This window comes from Drosophila sulfurigaster, chromosome 2L (assembly GCF_023558435.1).
Source record: "Drosophila sulfurigaster albostrigata strain 15112-1811.04 chromosome 2L, ASM2355843v2, whole genome shotgun sequence".
Lineage (NCBI taxonomy): Eukaryota > Metazoa > Arthropoda > Insecta > Diptera > Drosophilidae > Drosophila > Drosophila sulfurigaster.
In genome coordinates this window covers 29004613-29030531 of record NC_084881.1, presented here as the reverse complement: position 1 = coordinate 29030531, position 25919 = coordinate 29004613, and the positions used below count along the sequence as shown (strand labels likewise).

Here is a 25919-nt window from a genome sequence, read left to right as displayed (position 1 = left end):
ACTTTATAATGGTGTTTTGAATCAAATTCGTTTTATGAAATTACTTTTATGCGTCGATTTGTTTATTAAACGTTATAATTTAAATTCATTTATGATTCATGAAATTTCATTTATGAGTCTATTTGTTTATTTTGCTTTTATCAGCAATTTAAAATACTTAGCTATTTAAGATTAATGTTTATGTGTAATTTGAATAGTTTATTGTATGAATAAGAGCAATCTTGCTTTCATTACATACAATATTATATTTCATCAATTTAGTTTAGTTTTCAGTTATTTATAGATATTATATTTATATTTAATCAATATATTTATTTTATTTAGTTATTCACAGATATAAGTTGTTAATTCAATTTCTAAGAAAGGTGTTCAAAATAACGTTACGTTACGTTTGGAAAATGTGTTTGAAATGTTATTGAATGATATTTCTATATCAGATATTCGTTTATGATATTCCTTACAGTTGATGGTGATTATGAACAATCCTGCTTTTCGTTATATACAAATTTATGTTCAGTCAATTATTTTAATTAGTTATAGATATTTGTTTGTTAATGCAATTATTAAAAAAAGTGTTCAAAGAAACTTTAAAACACGTTTGGAAATGTGGTTTGAAATGTAGTTGATTGCGATTTTCTATAATTATTTATATATGTGTATTATATATTTTTATAAATTATATATTATTAGATATCCGTTTATATTATTCTATATAGTTTATAGTGAAAATATAGTGTTTTATATTTTAATTATGCAAATATGATTTTGGTTATGTACAAAGTTTAGTTTAGTGAGTTCAACTTTCGATTAAAAACGTTTGTCAGCGCTTTATGAGAATGATATTTGAAAGGACATTTTCAATACGAAAATTACACATAATGCTTGTTTACTGAATGATGAATTGATGTTTACTCGAGCAACAAATTGCTAACAGAAATGTGTGAGTGGAGGCAAGCAGAAGAAAAAGCAAAGGACATTTTTGTCACATTTCATTCAGAGTATGGAAATCATTTTCTATATATGGAGATATTTACATTCCAGCGCATTATCGAAGAATCTGTGATATTCGTCCTTAGTCAAGGCTTGTGCATGCTGTTGCTCTTGCTGTGATTGCTGTTGCGGGAGCGGGGCATGAGGAGGCGGTGGCTGCTGCTGTGATTGCGTTTGCAGCTCTTCTTCTGCCCAGCATTAAAAATAGTGTTGCATAGTTTTAGGCAGCGTTTGAAAAGTTTCGTTTCGTTTCGTTGTCGCGATTTGTTTCGTTTTTTTTTTGTTGTTGTTTGTTATAAGCGTATTTCGTTGAAAAATATATATTGAATATATATAATATAAAATAATATTATATAATTGAATTAAAGCACAATAACCAAAAGTGTTTTGTTAGTTAAATTATAAATTGCTTTTGCTTTTCTCTTCGTTTCCATTAATTTAGTTTTCTTGCTTTGTATTTTCTTTTTTACAAATATTTCGAGATTAAACTTTTTTCTTGTTGTGTGTGTGTGTCTGTGTGTAATTGTGTGTGTGTGTGTGCTTCCATAACCACACCAATTTGCTTTCCACTCAATCAATTTGTTCTTAGTGCGTGTTTTGGCATAATATAATACATATTTTTCGTCTTTTTAAGTTTATATTAATTAGTTATTGTTTGTTTTTTTGTGTGTTCAGATCAGTAATTAATAATTAAAAACGATCAAATACCTTTGATTTTTTTTAGAGGGGGAAGGGTGGAAAAAGTAAGAAATAAAAACGTTATAAATTAAAATTAAATAAACAAAAACCACATCATAGATTAAGGCATAAAATAATACTTAGTTTAAAGTGCAATCAAAGAGCCGAGCGAAGCAAGTGCACAAAGTAAGCAGGAGACGCGAAATTGCAGAGAAATCGTATGCTGGAACAGCTCTCAAATTCAGGGGAATACTCAATTCTATATTAAACTCTATTCATTGGAAGAAGAATTCTAATTTCTTGTATATTTTTATATTATTTTCTATATTCAATTTTATCTTCATATTTCTGAAACTGTTTTTTAAGAAAATGCAAAAGAACTGATTTAATATTATGCACATTTCTTGAATAAATTATTCAGTAAAGTTAGCACGAAAACAAAAGACTTTTTGCTATCAATGAACTTAAATTGTTTGTTTTAACAAAGCTTAAAAATAGGTCAATAATTTGATATACAAAAGAGGCTGTGGAATATTTTCAATATGTTATGCGATCTATTTTTATCGATATACTTTTATCGCATATAATAATCAAAATAATACAAAGTCTTTTATATATCAAATTATTGGACCTATTTTGTTGCTTTGCTGTATTTAATACTTTTTCACACTTAGTTGATTAATTTATGGCAAACAAAGAAGCGCTTAAAATTCCCTTTATGTATTTCATGGTCAACTCAAAACTAGTTCAACAAAATAACTATTGAGTATCAATGAAGCTGCCTCTAACAAAAAGCATCATTATCAAGCATGAGAAAGCATCTTGCGAATGGTATCAATTATCAACCTAATAATGCTCTGGCTTGCTATTCAGTTGTTGTATAAATCTATTAACTTAATAATACCTTTTATAAGTAGTATAATCTATTACAATAAGTATTATAAGTTATACAATGTATTTCAATAAGTATTGTGTGAAACTCGAGAGTATCTTTAAGATATCTAATCTATTGCATGTTGTTGCTTAGACGTTGTATAAATCTATCGTCTAAATAATAAGTAGTATAATCTATCTATCTATCCATAAGTATTGTGTGAAATTCAAAAGTATCTTTAAGATATCTAAGTTTTTGCTTGCCGTTCAGTTGTCGAATGAATCTTTCATCCAAATAATACCTTCTATAAGTAGTATAATCTATTACAAAAAGTATTATGAGTTATATAATCTATTTCAATAAGTATTGTGTGAAACTCAAGAGTATATTTAAGATATCTAAGCTATTCCTTGCTCTTCAGTTGTCAAATGAATCTTTCAACCTAATAATACCTATTATAAGTTGTATAATCCATCTATCTATCTATAAGTATTGTGTGAAATTCGAGAGTATCTTTAAGATACGTGTTTGCTTAACACCTATTCGGATCGAGTTCAGTTTGGTGACACTCTTTTTCTCTGCTTGAGTAAGTACTCGAGTGGCAACCCTAGACCCTAGAGTTGCCCAGAACGTGTTCCTTCATGCCTTGTGCACTCTACCAAACAATATCGTAGCTAATATCGCATTTCTCAGATACTTACTTGTGCGTCTCGGTCGCATTAGAGTCGCCGGGGAATCGTGCCTCGTCTGGCTGCCGAGCATGTAGCCTCCGATGGGATATGGTGGCATCTTGGGCTGTGAGTAGCGATGCAACTCAGCGAGATGAGCCGCAGCTGCGGCTGTGGAAGCTGCGCTGCTTATGCTCGATTCATCAAAGAAATGCTCGTCGTCCTATTTAGAGGTTGAAAAAGATTCATTGAGTTGATCAGTTAATTAGTTGCATGCCACACACTCTGAGGCAACTTACCTGCAACTTGGAGAAATCCACTTTGATGAGCCGCTGTCTGGAGCGCGACAATGTTGGATTTGTTGAATTTGGAAGCACTTGAAGAAGACAGAAAGAAATGAAATGAGATAACTTTTGATCGTATGGGAAACTCTTCTATGGGAAAAGCCGGTTCTATTGTGAGTGCAGCTTTTGATTAGATTACATGCGAATTGCCAGTTGCATAACTCACTCCCCTCTCCACACTCTCCTTCGCTGTCCCACCGGGCGTATACTCATTTTGCAATTAGACAGTCGAGCGAATTTTACGTTGTCATCGTCGGCTTCAGTTTCTTTTCTTTTCTTTTTGTTGTTTGTTTTTAGTGCCTCAACAAAACCGTTAACATTAACTTAACGCATTTAATAGTTCTACATGTTTCTTCCCCCTCCCTCCTCTCTGGCTGCCTCTTCTCCTCACTTCATCTTCACTTGCGCAATGCTCGTAAAAAGTGCTTGGGAAATTAACCCGAAGAGCATGTTTCTTGTCGTCGTCGTCGTCGTCGCACTTCATGTGGGGTCACACTTTGGATTATCGCTGCGATGCCGACACGGCATTATTAAGTTATACACCCGTCCCCAGAAATATTATTATTATTATTATTATGCTTATGCTTAGCGAGTGAGAGCTGTGACTAAAAAGCTGCAAACTCGACTTTAAACTGCGCTTTTAAATTGAGTTGAATTTATTTCCCTAGTTCATCAAAGTTATTTAAACACATTTTTTAATCTATAACACATTCTTTCTATATACCCTTTTCGCCTAATGTACAGGGTATGCAAAACAGTCTAGACCACATTTATTATAGCTAAAAATATTTACTAAAGAATGCTGAAGCAGCGCTCTTTTTTTTTGGACTTCGTTAAGTATTCAGTTTTAGTCTAAAGAGGTGAGTTTAATTTGGGGGAATTTCTAAGAAGCGGACACAACTTTTTAAAATAAAAGTCATAAACGTTCTAAGAACTAGACGCTGTCTAGACAAATCCCACAACATTTGCATGCACGCATTTGAAAGAAGGACTTTAATGGGAACTTTTGACATATCGAACTATTCAAATGAATGTGAATAATGTGAATTATTTGACAGCTAGAAAAAGTCAATTTATCACTCTTGAAATTGCCAATCTTAAAGCTAAGCTAATAGTGAATTATCTAATACAATACCAAATATAGGAACACAGTAAATGTCTTAAAGAAAATTGAGGAAAAAATCGCAGACTCTTAAATTCTCTAATTCCCAGAGTTTTTAGAGTTTTCTTGAGACACTCATCATTTAATTTGTTTTATCTGAAAAAACGAAAAGCTTTTTAATAGAATTATATTTGTCAGTTGTCCATATACATATGACATTTGATATATGATTATTGCCAACTGACAACTATAACTCAAATGACTTAAAAACCTCTCGTTTTTCAAATAATACAAATCATATGATGAGTGCCTAAAGGCATCCTTAAGGATCGGAGGTTTAAAGGTGGTTTGAATAAATGTTAGAAACTATAGAAAATGCAAAAAGGTTTAACTAATATAATTTAAATCCATTGAATTTCAATATGTGCTAAAATCATAAGTAAATAGGGAAAAGATTTAAAAGATTACAAGAATTTGAATGTATTATTCTTGGAATTGAAAATATGCACTGGAAAAAAAGATCAACGGCATTTTTCTTAAAAACAATGTTTTTGAAATAAGACTACTTTAGGAACAAATTCTTAAAACTAAGAACATTAGTCTAAAGCATGGCAAATTTTCATGAGAATTTATTGGAGCTAAAGGCGAAGGCATATTATAAGTAAAATTTTTAGTGTTTGTAAATTAAGAATCCCGAGTTAGAACATCAGACGTCTAAGCTAATAAATTTAAGTTAAGCTATAATCAGAAATTTAGCTCAATTTCCAATCTTAAATTACTTTAATAATGAAATCAATATCCAAATTCCTTCCTAAAAACTGGTTTAATCCAATTTTAACAATCTTAATTGCCCAGCATAGAAAACCCTCAAACAAATGGCCATTAACTATATGGAACAGCTAACTTTTGGCCAAGTTTAGAGCCTGCAATTAGCAGTTCTGACCAAGGATCCATTACACTTGGGAGGCGACTCCAACCCTTTCTTCTTCTTAGTTGCCACACTTCACTGAGCAGTGAATTTTCCTAAAGAGCCAAATGCACCTTCAAGGTTTTTTAGTTAAGAAACTTGCAATGCGAGCTGTGAAGTGTTGCTGCCACAAGGTGCAAGCTGAGTGTGTTGTGGCATGCAAAGTTTGCTCCTTAAATGCACCGCACACACCCCTCGCCCTCCCCTCCCCTCGGTGTTGCACACAAATTGAAAGCAGGTCAAAGCAAATTCGGATCGGATAACAAGTTTTTTTGTTTCTTCATGCTACCTTTTGATGACTTGACAGCCTGACGGGGCTTTGGTGTTGGCGGATTGACAGCAGCGGTTGCCGTTGCTGTTGCACTTGCAACACGCGGCGCAGCACGTGGCGTTGGCTGTGGCTGCGATTGTGATTGCGATTGCATTGGCGATTGCTGTGGCGTTGTTGTTGTTGCTGTTGCATCGTCTTCGGCGTCGGGTTCTGTTTCACTGCCGCAGTAAAGCGACGCATCGCTTGCAACATCAACAATGTCCGCGTTGCGTACAACATGATGTGGATGTGAATGCGGATGATGATGCGACTTGAACACTGAGGCGGCTGTTGTGCGTTTGCCACTGGGCGTCGTCAATTGTTTGGCATCCATTTGAGTTGAGTTTTCCTTCTTCTTAGCTTTTTCTTTTTCTTTCTTTCGTTTTTCTAGGCAAGCATTGCCCCAGTCCTCCGGCGCTGTTGCTCCACTTTCCAGAGGACACTTTACACTAAGGGAATCACTTTACTTCACTCACACTCCCTCTCCCTTTCTCTCTCTCTTTCTGCTGTGTATTTTTCACTTTTGCACGGTTGCATTCAAGCTATCGATCCGTAGCCAAAAGCAACCCTCCCCCGCCCCCGCGCGCTTGTATTGTTTGCCAGTCGTTGACAGTTGTGTCGTGTGTTCCTTTTTATTATTACAACTATTCCCTTTGTTGTTGTTCTTTTTGGGGGTTGTGCTGCGACTGCGACGACGGTTGAGTTATTGACTGATTGATTGTGCGTTCAATACTTTGTGTGTGTGCTTTGAAAACAGTTTGTTAATCGGGTCGTTTTCATTTTCACTCGCGCCACGCGTCGCGTCTCTCTCGCCGCAGCACAGCCACAACAACACCGAAGCGACACCGCAGAAGCTTAACGCAAAACTGTCGAGACGACATTTCGTCTCTGCTTCTGCACACACACATGGGCTCAAGCTCAAAAGCTTTGCTGCGCTCTGCGCATGCGTTGCGCTAAAGAGAGCGACGTCGAAAGAGAGAGAGAGCGCGCTTTAAAGAGAGCGCACGCTTTGTTTTGGTTTCTGACATTTAAAGCATTTGCATTCGCTGCTGTTGTTGCTTTTCTTACGTCACGAGTTTGCGTTTGCGAGAAGCCGCTTTTGATGACGTCGCGAGGGAGACAGAGAGAAAGAGAGAGAGTCGGCAAGTGCGTAAGCACGATAATTGATAAACTTTACAACGCAAGCTAATGAAAGTGAATGACACTTTTTAAACTGTTTCTAACGGTTATTCGAATCGGTTTGTTTACGCTGTGCTTAGTCATGCGGCCGAGTGAATATTTAAAGAATTCACTGCATACTTTTAGGCTCTACATGTAAATTTGAATTTACAGTCAGCGCACGTGCGTATGCAACACTTTTTTTTTTTAAATCGAACACTTGGCAAATACTGTATTCTGTCTGTCTGGCAAATAAATATAACCCACAGCAGACAAACAAACATAGCGCCAGAGAGTCGTTGTCATCATTATTATCAGGCATCATCATTATCATCATCATCATCAGCGATGGCTGCATCGTTGTGGTTGTCGTGCCGTCGTCGCTATCTTTGTGTGTCACAATTTTGCACGCTTCCTTCAGCAACAGCAACGATTGGAAATTGTTGCCGTTTTTGATCTATGCTGGCATGCGCATGCCGGCAACGGCAATTGGCCAAACAAACACAAACACAGACAGACAGGCAGCCAGACAAATAGACAGACAGACGACAGGCAAGGCAATGTGATGCCATGGCTAGAGGGGGAGAGGGGGGAGGTGCAACGGACTGGGGCGTACAATGGGGCACCGACAAGTGCAGTGAAAACTTTTGTTCGCAGCTAACAAGTTTTTTTTCTACTTCTTTTTATTTCTTCTCTTTTGCGGCAAGCTGACAGGCCGCCGCATGTGGATGACAACAATTTATGAGCAGCTGGCATTTAAAATTTTGGAAAAGCATGATGACAATCCTGCCCAGACAGAAGGTAGCACACCCAAAGCCAATAAAAATGCTTGTAAGCCACACATAGAATAGCTACTAAACAAGCTCTTGGCAACCCTAAGTCAATAAGTTGTTTGCGAATTGGGCATAGAAAAGGGGGAATTACGTATCTATGTAAACTCTAGTTAACCCCTTTAGTAATAAGATAATAAGTAGGTAAACTTTTGGTATCCCTATAGTTATAAGATATAGCAAACCTACATATGGAATAGTAAATATATAACCTCGTGATAACCGTTATAACAAACTATATACGGAATAGTAAATATACTATATAATCTCAATCCAATGTAAATAAGATATATAGTAATTTAAAATATATGTTTCTTTAACACTTTTCTTAGAGAATGATTGCAACTCTTTTTAAATTATTGCCTTTCCAGACAACCCTTAATTACTATTCTATTAAAAGAATTGCCTATCTAGACAACCCTATCTAGACAGCCCTAAATCCTCGCTTATTCTTGGAAATATGTTTTCTAAATTATATATCTTTAAAGCTGAGATTCCCTAATATACATACTAATACAAATGAAATAAATAAGAATATTTCTTAAAATCTTTGAATTTAATTAATTATTTAAACACTCCTAAGAGAGTATGGCAACCCTGGTACACTAAGCGAATAAGCTAAAACTTCTCTTACTTTAAAAACCCAAATAATCTTATCTGTAACCCCTTTTGAACTCTGAATAATCTTTCATAAATGATAATGATGGCACATCCATTGAATTATTTACTTTTTCTTTCTAATAAATTGGATGTTCCATTGAATTATTCACTCTTTCTTTCCCAAATATTTGATGTTCGGCAACTTTGATCCTATCATTAAATCCTGAACCCGTTATTAGCATACTTTCATACTTTCTTCTATATATTTATTTAGTGTATACTCTGTGTATTGTACCAAATGCATATTTACTTTTTTAAGTGTCAACACTATTTTTTTGTGAATTTTTTCTGTTAAAATTTGGAACTAGTCGAACGTGTAAAAAGTGGAAAACAAAACAGGGGAATTTTACGATTTGTTCTGATCGAAAAGTACTAAAAATCTCAAGTTGAAAACTAGGGGAGAAATCATTTCAAGGGAATATTAAAATTGCACCTACTTTTCTGCCTGAGATTTGGCGATTTTGGCGGTGTTATTTGCTTCAGTTCCTTGCCCTTGCGTATCGATTCCATCAACTGTTCACGCGGTGAGGGAATCAGCTTCAACGGCGGACCCAACTGACGATCAGCGGCCTAGAAGATGGAGAGAGAAAGATTGAGGTGAATAGAGAGAGTAATGAGAATTGGGAATGGGGAACACACACAAACACACACACACCTTTTTCAATGGTGGCCTCGACCTGATGAAGTCCAAGATCATCGCATGGGCATCCTTCTTGACACGAGGCGGAATATCTCCATTCACCATCACCTTGCGCAATTGATACTTTCTGCGGTTGCCAACGAGAATGGGGAAAAATCACAGAGGGAATTAGAAACATTGTTTTGTAGAAAGAGAAATCTCGATTTGCGGTTTTTCTCCACAACACTCACTTGGCTCGTATGTCGCCCATGAGTATCTCGTAGGGCGTCAGCTCGTATTCGATGGGCGTGCGCTCGTAATTGCGCTTCTTCAGTCGCACTCCACGTCGCAGCTCATCGATTACCTGCACCCAAAAGCGTGCCTGCAAACGAGAGAGAAAACAAATACATCATTACAGATTAGATTGTGTCTCAGATGGGGGAATAAATATAAAGCTAGAAATCTTTTATTTTATAAAAGTGCAATCATAATATAGAAAAATAAGTTACAAAAGTTCAACTACAATATAAACAATAAAGACTGCAGTAGAAGCGCTTCTAAATGAATTGTTTTTTATCAAATGATGAAGTCTCGAATTAGAAAGAAGTCCAAAATAACATAAACTTATCAAATTTATTTACTAAATTTATTTGTTCCTCAACTTTTGCTTTAGTTTCTTTACATTCATTGTTGTCAATTTTTTTTTTAACAATAAACAAGTAAAATATTAATTTAAAAATATACCAAATATACCAAAAAATACTGAAAATATATTAAATGCTATATTTGGTATATTAATAAACAAAGTACTACATTCTGGTAAAATATACCAGATTGTCAACCAACACAACTAAGATCCATACAAAACTATTGCTTAAATAACTTCTACAATTTTTATTTGATCGGATACGACTTTATATCCGTGGTACATATATTTCCTGCAGGCACTGAGTCTAATTATATATTATATTATTACCCTTCTACCCAATGGGCAGCGGGTATAAAGACTTCAGTAAAAGTGCTTCTAAATTATTTATTCTTTATCTAAGTTTCGAATTAGAATGTAAAAAATTCAAAATTGCATAAACTAATCGAATTTATTTACTAGATTATTTTGCTCCTTAACTTTTGCTTTATTCTCTATACTTTCAATGCTGTCAGCTTTTACTATAGAACACTTAAAATTTAATTGACCTAGTAATTGCTTTTCACGACTTTTATTCAAGCGATAAAATGCATTCTAGAGCTTGACACAAATCTTAATGAATTGTGATTTACTGGCAATAATTTGCGTTAATTTAAGTTTTAGTAAGCCACTTGAAAAGGTTTTTAAATTAAGCCAAAGTTGTGAACTATTCTTTTCAGTATTTAAGTTTTAAGATAGTTTCGATTGATTGACATTGATTGATTCAACATTCTTTACTACTCAAGTTTTTACTGAGTTTCGACTGATAGATTTCAGCTTTTATTTATTACTTTTCATTATTCAACACTAGTTTTAACTTAGTTTCGAGTGATTGATTTCAGCACTTAGTAGCAGCTAATTTAATTTAATTGAGGTAATAAAATTTAAAGAGGCAACATGAATGCATTTTAAGCAAATTGTGGAGCATGCATTGCAAATGCTTGAGAGAAGACATGCAGTTGTTCAAGTTGTGCAAAAAGACATAGTTTATAGTACTTGCAACGTTCTCCACAACTCCAGTTCGTGCTGAGTTTGGAAGTAGAAGGCGGGGTGAAGAGAGGGAGTTAGACAATAGTATATCCAGTACTTGGATTTAGTGAGACTAACTAACTAGAGGTAGTTTTGTGCCGCATTCACCGTTCACTTTAATCAGCTGAGCAGCGGCAGTAAATCGATGTTGCAGTTGCAAGTTGCAACTTGAAGCTGGTTTTGCAGCTCAATTAGTTTTCACTTTTTAAGCCGTAACGAATGAATATGAATTCAATTAATGAGAGACGACGAAGCAAACGCTGCACATAACGTGCGACACTTGCGGCAATTGCAGTTGGCGGGTTAAACAGTGCGTATGAGTAATGTGTGATCGACAGGAAGCGTATTTAGCACACAATGGCAACGAAATTGGAGAGTGGCGAGGGGAGAGTGACAAGCGAGGGGAGGATGCTGGTTAACTAGATGTAACAGTTATTCGCATTTTCACTTTTCATCAGTCGTTGCTTTTCCTGTTCCTGTCAACAACTGCATCAATTTGCGGCAATAAATTTGGAGGCAGCTCATTAAACATGCATGCAACAGCAACAGTCGCCTAAAGGGAGAGAGGGCGAAGATCAGCCACAAAGGTGGGAGGCGACAGCGTGTGGCACATGTTTCTCTTTTGACACAATCGCATAATCGACACGAACAACAAAAACAACAACTGCCGACAAATGTTGCCGAAGATGTTGCGCTTCAATAAATGCAACAACAATTGGCAACAACTACTGCGCATCATAAGCAAACGTGTGGCAGCTTCCGGAAGCGCTTGCAACAGTTTGTTGCCAGTTGCCAGTTGTTGCTGTTGTTGTTGTTAAGCTTGCCGTGGCATGTTGCATGAATTATCGCACATGTGCGTAGCACAAAACTCACTTTTCTTTATTTGCCTTTTTTTTGTGTGTGTTTTTCTATTTCAGTTTCAGTCGCTGTTTTTTCGTATTTTTGGGGCAACAACGTGTGTTTTGCATACCTCATAATCAAGTTGAAACATGCTGATGATGATGTTGCCGATGTTGATGATCGTCGTCATAATTATCATCATCATGGCAGGCAGCAAAGCGAAACACATGTAGGCCTCTTGTCTAGGGAAATGCAGTTAATGTTTTGCTTGGATATGCATGGATAGCAGTGCTTAGGGTACGGTAAATATGCAGGGGAGTAGGGAAAGAGAGATAGGGAAAAAAGTGGGAGAGAGAGAGAGAGAGAGGGATAGACATAGTCCGCAGTCACTTAATAAAACCACTAAAAAGGGCAAGACGATGTAGCAAAGTGGCCAATTGCAGCTACTTAGCTGAGCCTTTAGGTTGATTGCTCAACTTAAAGATAATCGCAAGCTTTCATGTGCTTTCAGTTTAACAAATATTTCGATTTTACAAAACTTTACCAAATAAGAATGAAAAAAGGAGAAGATAATGTAACAAATATCTCGATTCAATACAATACAAAAGGGAGCAACTAACTAAAGTTTTTCAGACAAGCTTTCATGTGCTTTCTAATTATCAAAGCTTGCTTGTTATTTGAGCTTAATATTATGTAATCTGATTTCTTATTAATTAATAGTATTCAAAATATTTATTTATTATTCTTGTGTATTTAGAAATTATTTAAAGGCAGGAAATCGAATTCCTACATTATGAATTAAAATGCATTTCCTGGGCATGCTTTCATGTACTTTCTTATCCAAAACTTACAAAACAGAACCAAAAGCTTTTTCAATAAATATATTTCAAATATAAAAATCTGATTTTTAGTAGAATTTCGACATTAGAACATTTAAATGCTAATGCTTGCATTTTAAAGCACATTCTAACTAAGAAACTTAATCAAAATTAGGTGCTGACAATGCTTGGCAGACATTGGAGTGCAGCCATCCCGAAAGCACGTACTCCCTCCGAAATAAGCAATGCCAACTAACTAGAACTCAGTTGTTGGGTTACCCCCCGCCAGATCAAGAGCAACAAAGCATGAAGCGAGATAAAAAAAGAAAAAACTCTAAATAAAAGAAGCAAAAGTAATGAAGAAACACAAAAGAATTCGAGCAATTCCGGCGTAAAGCTCTATCCAAAAAATCAGGGCAACAATCAAAAAAAAAAAAAAGAAACGAAAATGAGAAAAAGAAAATAGCAACAGCAGATCCGAAAACCGTTGCGTTTCTTCCATATCGCGTGGGTTCGTTCCGGTCTACAATGGTGTTTCTTTTTGGGAGAGAGAAGAAGACACTCTTCCATTGTTTGACATTCTGAAGGCTGTTTGGCTACCGAGAAGTTGATAAAAAATACGCTGACTTTACTCATATATAATATAAACAGTTTCTATAGTGTGTAGAACTCAATAGACAGGTGATTCGAACAAAACTACGTTATCAATTCAATGACTGATAAGAGAGACCCGAGTTTTTAATCAAAACTGTGACAATTGCTGGAAATTACATATCGCTCGGTTGTTGTAAAATACATTTATAGAAAGAATCAAGCTCACTCTCTCTTCTCCCTATCTCTCTCTTCCCTCCATCTCTCTTCTCTCTCTCTCTTTGTTTTTTATAGTCTTTGATTACCTCGCCTTTATTTTCTTTATAGCTTTTAATCAAGCGTATGCAAATTTCCTTCATTAAATTACTTATGTGTGGTTTTGATAGGTGTTCTTGTCATGGATATATAACATATACAAATATATAGTATATAGCATGCATGATATAAGACATGTGATACCCTCCCTTCTCCTCCTCCTCCTGCTTGTAGTTTAGCACACGCGAACTCATTTTTTTGCGGTTTTTCTTTGGCAACGTGCGAAAAATTATTCGCGCTGGGCGTTTTCCCAAGGCGACTTGACAAGGGTGTGTTTAAGGGTCAGCTTGGCTGTAAACGAGCTGCGCTATAGCCAAATTGGCTAATGTTATGGAAAATATATTAAAAACAAGAAAGAAAGCTACTGTGAAATACCATTTTCAATTAAACCACATTCTAAAAATATGCCAAATTGATATACCACAAAAATACTAAAAACATACCAAATTAATATACTACAAAAATAAAAGATATATCGAATTAATATACCCAAAAAAATACTAAAAAATATACCAAAGACTATATTTAGTATATCGATATAGTATATTAAAAACATACCATAGAGTACAAAATATACCAGATTCTTAGCCAATGCATCTAGGACTCATCGTGAATTAAATTAAAACAGTACGGTATTAAGTTTAAAATATACCAAATTCTATAATTGGTATATCGATATAGAACTACATTTAAAATATACTACAAAGAACAAAATAAACCAGATTGCTGTTGGTGTTTTTGCCATACAAAAGTATTGCTCAAATACCTTTTACAATTTTGAACTAATCGTAACCAAATTTTCAAGAATCATAATACAATTTATGCAGGCCCAAAGCTTCTACCCTTTAGTTAGCGGATATTAAAAGAATTTAAAGTATTGACGATGATTTTTCGAGAGGGATACAAAATGAAAAGTCTTTCTTAAAATACTCATACTTAAAGAGAGTGAAATTGAACTAATAAAATGATCCACAGAAAAAGATTAAAACTTTTATAATTATAGGAGAAAAAAACTGTAAAACAAGTATTATTATTCTATCTTTCAATTCATATCGTATTTGCAGTTGATCGCTACATTTATCATGGCTTGTTTTTATATCGTTCAAATTGAGTTAAACATCTTAATTGAACTCGTTCGCAAGCTGTTCGCAGGAACTTATACACCTTGAGGTGCAAATGAGCTAAATACATTTAATATCAGTTCGAATTTCTCAACTGAAATAATAAATTTGTTTGCGTGTTTCGCCAATTTGCGTGTGTGTCTCAATGAGTTTTTGGAGGTCCAATGGCAACCACAAGCGAATTCCTTTGAACGGCCTCGACATTTTTCATCCAAAGGTCACAAACAAACAACAAACACATACCAAAGCGAATGTGAATCGAAATATTGTTGGCGTTAATGTGTCGCCCATTAAATGTATCTCACCAAAAACAGAGTCGAAGAAACTCATTAGGATGATGGGCAGCGAGTCGATTATTAAAATTAAAAGTGAATTTCGTGAAATGGTTCACTTTTTTCGTTTGGCCCAGTTGAGGTTTGTGAAAAAAAAAGAGCAAGCGGAAAAACTTCTCCTCCCCCCTCTCTCTGAACAAACCACAATAAAGCGCGTGATCTCTATGATAATGTTAATGATAATTGTGATGATGATGACGATGACGATGACGATGACGATGACGATGGTATGTAGTTGACTACTTTTCGAATTGGAAGAGGTGCGCCAAAATAGCAGCCAATGAATCGTGAGTCTCAGTCTCACTCTGCAATCCGAGTGTAGCTCCACTTTAAAGTCCATTAGCGGTTTTTCGTAATGATTGCATAACGCAGCAACAAAAAAAAAACCATATCTATATATAGTAGTTTATAGGGTAACTCACCCAGTCGTTGAAGCCCAGCTTCGCCAGTTCTTTCTGTGTCGTTTGAGATGTTTGAGATGTGGCTTCGATAAACTTTTCAGCTCCTCCTAGAAATGTTTTAAACAATACTTAACATATATGGTTCAACATCATATTTGTCTCTGACTTACCATTGTTTAGCACTTGCTGCAGAAAAATTCGCAGTTCTATTGTTTCCGTTACCAAGGCGCGACAAACGGCTTTGTAATGGTTCTCAGGTGAAGCGGATTTTATGTGATTTCTGCAGGTCTGTCGAGTAAAAAAAAGCGAAGCAATTTATTAGATACATCATTTATGAGGTGCATAAATAAATGTTTGTAAAATTTGCTTGGTAATTAATTAAGTTGAAGAATTTTTCTGTTTACTTATGCGAAAGGGCAAGTGGAGAGACTTCTGATATACTTAAGAATCTATTAATCTGAAAGACTTAACTTTGACAATAATTCCTTCTTTGTTATATTTTTATCAACTAAAGTATTTATATATATTTAATATACATATTTAGCTGTATTTTTATTAAACTGTCTGACACTTTATCTAACTAAATTTAGATAAATTAGCTTTGCTTACGTATTAATGTTTTACTTTTCAAGCCTTTTTACCTTGCTTCGCTTAGCAACAATATAAACTGAATTCTGCTCACTTATTGTTTTAATTCTCTATCAATTGTCATGAATTATTAATATTTCTGCCGGTTATAATTGATCAACTCTCTAGCTTAGCTTAGCATTAGTATTAGCATTAGCATTAGCATTAGCATTAATATTAATATTAACAATAACATTACCTTTAACATTAACATTAACATTAATATTAACTTGTAATAACTTATTTGAATTTTTCTTTAACATTCACTCTCATATAACTTAAATAATAACTTTTACTTTAATTTCAATTCCAACTTTACCTTTAACTTTAACTTAATATTAACTTTAGCTTTAACATTAACATTATTTTTAATATTAACTTCAACTTTAATATTAACTTAATTAAAATTTTAACTTTAACTTTACATTTTATTGGAATGTTTTGTTAAATGCTTGTAAAGTATTTTTAGATCTATAGGTCACTAATACTAAATGTTGGAACTTGATAAAATTTCTAAGAATTTCGTACTTAAACTATAGCTTGTTTTACTTTACAAGTTACTAAATACAGCATTCTATATGCCTATAATAGCAATCTATCATTCATCCATCTACAGCTTTCGAAATATTTGATTAATTTTGTAAAGCATTTTTAGATCTATAAGCTAAAGTCACTAATATTAAATATTAGAATTTAATAACATTTTTAAAAGATTTGTATATAAACTTAATTTTAATTTAAGCAAAAGTAAAACTGTTGGTTTAAACAACCAATCTTTAGAAATTACTAAATACAGCATTCTATCTGTCTGCTCTCAAAGCAATCTATCAGCTGTATCCATCCATCCATCCACTTTCGAAATATGTCTCATCGTGACAGAACAGCTGCAATTGCATTCCTAATTAGAGCCATTCAGCTGTGCTAATACGAATACTAAAGTAGATACTTTGTTGCTAACTGGGCCATCTTCATGCAAACTTGCACAATTGATAATAAACCCGAGCTACGTTAGTAGTTGTTGTTGTTGTTGGCTGGTCAATCACGTGCTTGGCAGAAGATTATTCAAGCACAATTCATTTGGTGTGAGAGCGGAGGAAGGAGGAAGCAAAAAATCAGGCAAGTGGAAAATGTTGTTGTCGTGTCGTGTCGCGACTTTGCTCATTGTTGCCTGACAGTAATGTGTCAATTCTATAAACTGCCTCATTAGAGAGAAAGAATGGGGAAGATGCAGTAGAAGAAGAAGAAGAACCTGTTGCACCTGATGATGATGATGACGATGATGATGAACAAATGTGCATTGGGGCAGAAAGCTAGACGCGGTGGCTCAAATCAGCAAGGCGTCGCTGTGTTTATCACACGCCTCAATGTCAAATTATCAAATGATCTTGATCTTTTCCTAAATAACGAGGGAATTGAATGAAGAGAGCGAAAGAGAGAGAGGAGAGAAACAAGTCATTCCTACAACGCATTTAGCTGTGAAATCAAGTGCAGCCTGCAATGATTTCCTATTACGAAATTCCGCGGCGGCGAAACTTGATGGCAATTTGGTTATTTAATATCTGCACTGCCGCAATATGAAAATTGCTGTCTCTCTGATCACTCGCTCTATCTGTCTATCTATCTGGTCTAGTCAGGTCTCGCTGTCTGTAATCTAGAACCCGCCGCAATTGAGCCTGGCCAACTGGCTTTTGTTCATATTGCTTTTGCTATTTTGCGGTTAGCCGCGTTATAGATACAGATACATCTACAGCTAAAGCTAGAGCTACAACTGCGGCTGCGGCAACGACTCGCAATGAGATACAAAGATACAGCGAATGCTGGTAACAAGCAGTGCACCTCACTTGGTTAACTGTAACTGCTGCTAGCTTGCTTGCCACCGCTTGTGTCCATGCAACGTGCGCCAAACAAGTTTTCCCACACTGTGCGCTCCAAGCACTGACAACACTGTCTATTCGTATCTTGTGGATACATTTATGCTCGTATGCCAAATGGAGCAGTCAAAGCCTGGTCAAAAGGTTAGCCAAACACACACACACACACTCGTAAAAGGCACTCCTGCAAAGCAGCCAGCTCTAATTGATAACTGCCTACGTTTATTATACCCTGTAATTGCTAATGAATGTCTTCTCTGATAAGTCTTATACTAAGAGATATCATTTGAGTGACTGTAAAATAGTAGAAACTGTTCTTAACTATTCTTATTATACACCATAATTGCTCATGAAAGAACTGTCTTCTTTAACTAATCCTTTTTAAAAGATCTCATTTCATTGACTCTAAAATACTATTAACTATTTCTTATTATATCCTGTAATTGCTAATGAAAAAACTGTCTTTTTCTCTGACAAATCTTACTCTAATAGATATCGTTTGAATGACTCTAAAATAATAGAAACTATTCTTAATTATTCTTTTTATACCCTTGACCAATCTTATTATAAGAGATATAGTTTGAGTGACTCTAAAATGGTAGATATTATTCTTATCTATTCCTTATTATATTCCGTAATTGCTCATCAAAGAAATGTCTAATTCTCTGACCAATCTTATTCTAAAATATATCATTTTATTCACTCTAAAACACTAAAAAGTATTTTTAAACTAAGCATTTATAATTGCTGTCAAATTATAAAAAGATTAAACAGAACTTTGAAGTTTCGAAGATAAAGAATTTCAGATTTTCAGAATTTTTTTTTCTTAAAAAGATATATGCTATGCTTTGCATATTCTTCGATAAAGATTTACTGTAATAAGTTAAACATAGTTTGTGTAATTAGAGTACATGAGCATCTAAGAAATAAATACAAGATAACAAGTTATTTCTTAGTTACTCTCACATGTTCTAAACACAAACTATTCTTAGAATAGATACTCTGCAATCTTTTGCTTCAAATAGTTAGTATCTGCTGTTCAATCTTTCTCTTATTCTAAAATATTCCAAATAATGTGTAAAATTAAATTTGGTTCGTATAGCTATAAGTATTTAAAAAAAATATGCGTATAAATTTAGAAATAGAAATGTTCTTCAAATAATTTTTGTATTCCACTTTTCTAGTTCATTCAATGACATTTCTAATTTACATTCATTAAAAAACTAAGCTACCCTTTGCTATAACTTTCCAACCTATTATAGGGTATTTGATACCCTCAAATGAGATCTGACTCATGGCGCCAAAAGTTCAGAAGGTAAAACTTTGATTTGATTCAATTTGCATTCGTGTTTTGGCAATTTATCAGCGGCCTGCCAAAATGTCGAAATGCCAAGGAAAATGTCAAGAGTTTTTTTTGTTGTCGTTTTCCTTTGCTTTGGTTTCGATTAATTTTGTGATTTTTCTTTAACGAGTTGAAGTCGACGGCGACGTCGTGTATTTGACTTACCTCGATTATATGCTCCAGTTCTTTGGTATTGTTGCGCTCCTCCTCCGTTTCATCGTCCCAGCGCTTGTCGCCCTCGTCGATGCCCTCATCAATGCAATCATCGTCTGTCTCTGCAATAATCGAGGCAAGAACAATTTAGTTTACAATAAATCAAACATAGTTTCACACGCAAAATTTTGCTGTAAGTGTGACGAATTGGTTAATCTAAAGTCAAGCGCTGATTTTCACCATATTTCATTCGTAATTGCCTCGAGTAAATCTCACATATTTGAGACCTTAAGATATGCGGGTGCCTACGTGATTCACTCTTTTAACGACCTTGCAATTACATTTACTTGATGTGATTAACTTGCAGGGCCTTTTGCCAGATAGAGTCTCTATTTATGAAAGCTGAGCCCGATAGCTTTGTTCTGAATGGTTTTGTTATTGCTTTTTTTGTGTAATGAATCAAGCTAAGCTTCATTTCTGGTGTTTATCCCCCCATTTGAAGAGATGTCTGGCGTGACAATTAGTCAACAAGAACGTCTGAAGTATAAAAGATTATTATGTTTACAGCTCGGTTAGCTTAAGTTTGCAATTCCATTAAGATTGCATCATATTATATTTGAAGCCTAGCTGAGATTAGAAGTAATTGAGTCACTTTAAGAAAACATATTTTGAGCTGTATTCAAAGATACTTGAGCAACACTCTTTGCTTTATATGTGAAGCTTATTAGAGAAATGACTAATATATAATATTTAAAAGAAATTGCAAAGGAGTTTATATTAGTACAAATTTTTACTATTTGAACTATTTATTGTTAAAGAGAATTAACTTCTTTCTATGCTTTTTTCAATATTTCTCAACAATCAATTTCTTTAGGTGACGATCTTGTATATGATTCAAAGATAAAGATTTAAGAAAAATTGCAAATGAGTTCAAATTCAATGCTTTCTAAATTTATATTAGTACAAATTCAAATTGCTCTATTTGAAAATTTGATTGTTAACAAGAATTAACTCTTTTAACATTTTACGCTTTTTATAATATTTTTCAACGATAAATTTCTTCAGCTGACAATCTGGTATGTTTTGCACTCTATGGTATATTTTGAATGAATTACTATGTCAATATACCAAATATAGCTTTTGGTATATACTCGTATAGCTTTCTTACTTGTTACTATTCAAACAATTTATTCTTGAAGAGAATAAACTTGTTTTCATTGCTTCTATTCAATATTTCCCAATAATTTATTTTTATGTTAGAATATTCTAAATTCGGATCATCTATTTATCATAGCTTCTTTAATGAATCAGATTAAAATATCTTATTTAATTTCTTTCGAATATTTTTCTACTTTCTACTCCACTTTAGTTTCTTGCTTAGTTTTCTATTGTTATTTTTTAAATGAACTATCAGCTACATTTGAATTAATAAGTTTTAATTTTCAACTCTAATTTCTTAACTGAAGCTTTAGCTGCTATTTTAACACTTTTAGCCACACTCACCTTCTGCCATCATGAAGTCAAAGAGACTTTCCAGCTCCGGAGACAGTTGGCATTCCTCGTCCACCGCCAGATTGGAGTCCAAAGCGGCGAAAACAACTTCCGCCAGTTCGCTCATAATCTGCAATTGAAGAAATTGAAGACAAATACGTTAATGGAAATTATGATTAAGCAGTGCAAAGGTTAAGGACGCACTGAAATTCCCTCTCCCCCTCTATCTCTCCCTCTCACTCTGACTCTTTGCCCCTTTGGCGATCGGTGGCTTTGAGGGGACTTGAGCTAGTGCTGCCCCCGAGTGTTGCACGCTGTCAGTTCATTAAACTGACACTCTAATTGGAGTTGAAGTTGACGCTTCGTAGAAACTGAAACAACGCGCAAATAAACACTAATTGTTGTAGGTTTGTTGTTGGGCTCCGCCGTTGTTGTTGTTGTCGTTGTTGTTACCTGTTGAAGTTCGAGTTCAGGTGCAGCACAGTCAACGGCGGCATGCGGCAGCTTGAACAGCGAGAGTCGCCCAAGTGCAGTGGCAACATATCGCTGATGTTGTTGTTGTTTATTTTTAGTTGCTATTGTTCACTTTCACTTTGGCCAAAGCCACACTAACACTAACAATCTCAGTCACAGTCAAAGCCAAAGCCAAAGCACTTGCCAAAAGTGTTAAGACAACCAAATCTTGAAGACGCCGTTAAATAACAATTTGCAGCTGACGACTACAACGTGGATTGCGTTAGTTTCAAAGCTGCCACTGAACCCCAGCAGAGCACCTTCCCCCCCTACGCTTCCTCTGCAGCTCCCTCTCCTCTGACCTGTCTCTAGTTTAGCAGTCAACTTCAATCCACTCTAAAGTCGCTCATCAAAAGCTGGGCGATCGCCCACGCGTCGCTGTCGCAAAAGAAACACACACACAAAAAATAAACTCCAAAGGCGGATTACATCAACTCTTCTCGCTGCCTCTCACTCTTTTCTCTATACCTCTCTCTCTCTCTCTCTGTTATGCTAGTCTCAGTGTTTGTCGCTCATTGTGTTCCACTTGATTTCGTTATTATTATGAAAATTAAATGATAAAACATTGTGACAGCTGCGCATTCGATGTTGCAGTTGCCACCGTTGGCTGACTGGCATTTTCAAAGCCAGACTTGCAACATGTGGCAAGTGTGTGTGCGTGGTAACAAATGGCAGCTAAATGCTCTCAACATTCGCAGCTTGTTGCGGCTGCGGCTTTCGATTCTGCGACTCTGACAGCGCTTACATCATTTGCTAGAACTTGCAACTCCAACAAACAACACACAACAACAACCAGCAACAACAACAACTTCTGCGCATAATTAATGCGCAAATGAATACTCGTAAGAAGCCGCAGCTAAGATCGCACTTCAAGGCGTTTAGATACCCTAGAAAGTGGCAACCACTTGACCAACTTTACAAGGCTAGAACAAAACATTAATTTGCGTGTGTTTTGCAATCAACTCGAGTTTGTAAATTTATTTTGATTGCAGCAACTTCCAACATGAATTGCTCCTGTTCTTGTTAAGGAAATTCTTTATGCTTTAGAGCTTTGGTAACTATTTTATTGTAATATCAAGATTTTTAATCAAATTGAAGACAATTTGATTAGAAGAATCTTGCTATTTAAAGCTGTAATAAATATTGATATTTGAACTTCAGTATGAGAAGTTCCTAAGATAAGAAGTTGAAGGTATTTAGTATAAACAACTATTGAAATAAGAAGGAAATAATATAGCAGTAAACTGTTTCATTTAAGTATTGAAGACGATTTAAGCAGCTTTATGTCTTTACTTAAATTTCCAACTACAGACGACAAGAAAAGAAAAGAGGTTCAATTAATAACGAAAAATATAAATTGAATCCTTAGAATTTCTATTTTAAGATTCAATGTTAAGATTTATTTAAAAAAATTTAAGATTTTATTTAAATCACTGATAGTTTTATATTAATCATATTTGATATGCTGACGGTATTATGAATATTAAATTACCTATCAGTGCTTTAAATGAAATCTTACAATATAAATCTATCTATTCCAATTTATTATATTCATCTTCTTATCTTTCCCTGTCAGTTGTATCAATAATAAAAGGTAGATCCATTGAATTAATAAATTTAAGCAAAGAACTGTTATCAGAGACTTAAATCTTCTTCACTATTTATATAATACAAGTAAAAACGCAGAAGATCAATACTTTAAGAATACACGTAACATAATTGCACATTATATATACTAAAAAGTAAAGAACCATATATATTTCTTCATCATTTAACCGATTATCTAATCTCAAGTGCACTTGGCAGTCGCAGCAACATCTCTGCGAGTTGGTCAACGAAATGGTTGTGACAAAGCTGTACAACCTTTTAGCAAAGCTCTAATTATGCCAGATGCAGAGGGAAAACGAACGAAAGAAAAAAAGCTAGAAAAAAGAAGAAAAACACATTTAACGACCCTGAGACTTCTTGCAGGCTTTAGCCACAACATCAGCTCAGCTGTGAGCTGTGAGCTGTGGGGCCTGTGAAGTTTCCCATGCAATTAGCAAAAACAAAAAAGACCAGAAGACCAGCAGCAAAGTGACTCCGACTGGAATGGAATGGGAGAAGAATGGGAATGTGCATTGTTGATGGTGCAAAAGAATTCCGCGATGCCAACATCGAAGGGGAACTACAACTCGACTATAGCTAAAGTAATACTCCCCGGTAGTTTGCATATCTATTAAGCAGCTATGTGGAGCGAGCAATAACACACCCTCTAACTAGTCTCGTCTCGTTGGTGTTCTCAGCTAGAGTCTTAGCTGAGTGTCAAGACAGCCCCCTCTCCTCACCCCTTGCACTGCTCTCTAGTAATATCAAAGTTGAAACCGAAGCGCAAACATGCAACACCGCAATTATCAGGCTGTTTTCGTTTAGGCTGTGCCCCAAAAACCAAAAAAAGGTTCCCAACACGTCGCCAATTCGCCTCCCTCTGTCTAGGCTTGGCTTGGTCTCTCTCTTCTCCTTACCTTCCCCTTGCCATTTGGCGTGCCGCTTGTCAATCTTGTCAGTTTAACCTTTTGCCTGACCTCCATGTTCACTTTTTTTTACTTTACCAGCTGCTATTGTTGTGTTGATATTGTTTTTGTTATTGCTTAGCGATTCTTTTGGCTTTGACGCCGTTTTTAGTCACCGTTTTAGCCCAAGTACAAGCTTTAAAATGTATTTTCATGCCGAATCACCGACACACAGGAAACAACATGTGGGCCTGCGACCAAGCAAACTACCAAAGCTAAAGTAGCTGGGCGTGCTTCAGGTTGAACTCGGCTGCAATTAAGGGCTGTAAAATGTAATTGCTGTAATTCTTCAGGGGACTGTCTACACGAGGGTTTATTATCATGGGATCTTTACTGCAATAACAAACAAGGCAACGACAATTCTCTGTATTTCTAAACTGTTGTCTCGGTGTCCAATTTAAACATTCTAGGTGTTAGCCACAAACGTTTTGGTTGTTTACATGTAAAATGTTGAATGTAACATTTTCAGTAGTCTTCAGTAATGTTTATCCATTTTTCTGTTACTTTTCTTAACTATCTAATATTGTACAGATTGAATATTTACTATTAATTCATGTGAAGTATGCATGACACTTTCTTTGGCTATCGATTTGGTATTTTTTGCACTTTATGGTATATTAGTATACCAAAAATGACCTTGTACTTTATGGTATATCAATATACCAAATGTGGCCTTTGAATTTTATGGTATATCAATATACCAAATATGGCCTTTACACTCTATGGGATACTAATATACCAAATATGACCTTTGGTTTGTTTTTATTATTTTTGTGGTATATTTGATGAATTTTCAAGTTTATACCACACTGTTTTGCTTTTATTCACAATGGGTAGTGGGTATCTTAGAGTCGAGTTTTCTTACTTGTTTTTAAATGAACTTAAAATGCAAAACAACGCCAAAATTTTAAATGATTTAAAATTGCATTTCTCTAGGTTTTTATCATAGCTTTTTATCCAATTTCTGCATACTTTCCGCTGATAACTCTCAGCTGCTGTGAGCAGTCAAAATCTCTTTAAACAAAGCTCCGCTGACCGATTGAATAACAGTGAGTAATCGACAGCTGTTTGCTACTATCTCGTAATTACACTCTCTCTAGAGAGAGATTCTTATCTATAAACTGAAACAATCTCTGCTTGACTTTATCAACGAAAAACAGAAGCAGCAACTGCACAACTGGTCAGCAAAGTGTTTGTAAGCGAAACCCATTGAAAGGCCGTAGAGAAGTTCATTCATTAAAAGAAAATAATGTGAAATTCGTAGGCAAAATAAAAAAATAATAATAATTATTATTATTATGATTTTCTTGTTGTTTAGTTTTGTTTGCGTCGCAAATCGTGCGAATCTTTTGGTATTTGTACAATAATTTAATGCTTGTATATATACATATATATTTATGGATGTGTATATGGAAAATTAACCCAGTTCGCACGTCGATGCCGAAACAAACGCACAAGTGTTGTGTCGAGGCAAAAGACACCAGAAGAAAATGGGCAAAGCAAATGACTGAAAACATGCAACAGCAAAAGCTGCATAGCACATAGATAAGTATAAGTACAGTATATGTAGTTATACTATATACTTGGTACTATCTGTATATAGAGGTAAGAGAGAGACCTCTAGCAGGGCGTATTTATTCTCTAGGCCTCGGAACTATGAAGCTACTGTGTTGCACACCCAAACACAATAAAGACGCACGCACTCATTCACAGTTGGCATTATTATTCAAACCTAAGACTCACACACATTCACTTTCACCCGCAGACTATTCATATCTCAACTGATAAGTCGAGTGTCGTGTATCTTATACCTTTTGTTATGATATGTGTGAACTGAATGGAACCTTTTCTATTTGCCAAACACAAAGTTAATAATTCTTGCAACTTCTTCCCCCTCCGTCTCTCTCCGTCTGTCTCTTTCGATCTTTCTCTAGTTGTTGCCTACTCCTTCTGGCTTTCGTATTTGGGTCAAACATGCAAACTCATTGAGTCGCGAGACTCGCGCGCAGACTCATCGCTGCCAAACTGGAAAAGCGCA

The 25919-nt window shown here is 35.2% G+C and overlaps 1 protein-coding gene across 6 annotated transcripts in view; it reads right to left on the bottom strand.

Annotated features, from left to right (window-relative positions):
* Nucleotides 1-25919, bottom strand: part of LOC133835162 (protein spire) — a 59192-nt gene that overhangs the window by 3255 nt on the left and 30018 nt on the right. For 2 of the 6 annotated variants that reach the window (XM_062265064.1, XM_062265066.1), the window contains 10 exons: nucleotides 20829-20946; nucleotides 19338-19447; nucleotides 15503-15620; nucleotides 15354-15439; nucleotides 9452-9582; nucleotides 9237-9348; nucleotides 9019-9151; nucleotides 3510-3586; nucleotides 3244-3433; nucleotides 1035-1178 (listed from right to left, as the gene is read on the bottom strand). In XM_062265064.1, the coding sequence (XP_062121048.1) occupies nucleotides 1035-1178; nucleotides 3244-3433; nucleotides 3510-3586; nucleotides 9019-9151; nucleotides 9237-9348; nucleotides 9452-9582; nucleotides 15354-15439; nucleotides 15503-15620; nucleotides 19338-19447; nucleotides 20829-20946 (1219 nt within the window). Of the gene's footprint in view, nucleotides 1-1034; nucleotides 1179-1496; nucleotides 1699-3243; nucleotides 3434-3509; nucleotides 3587-3817; nucleotides 4063-5912; nucleotides 6775-9018; nucleotides 9152-9236; nucleotides 9349-9451; nucleotides 9583-15353; nucleotides 15440-15502; nucleotides 15621-19337; nucleotides 19448-20828; nucleotides 20947-25919 lie in introns of those variants that run through there. The other 4 variants (XM_062265068.1, XM_062265065.1, XM_062265069.1 and 1 more) reach the window with 4 other exon arrangements.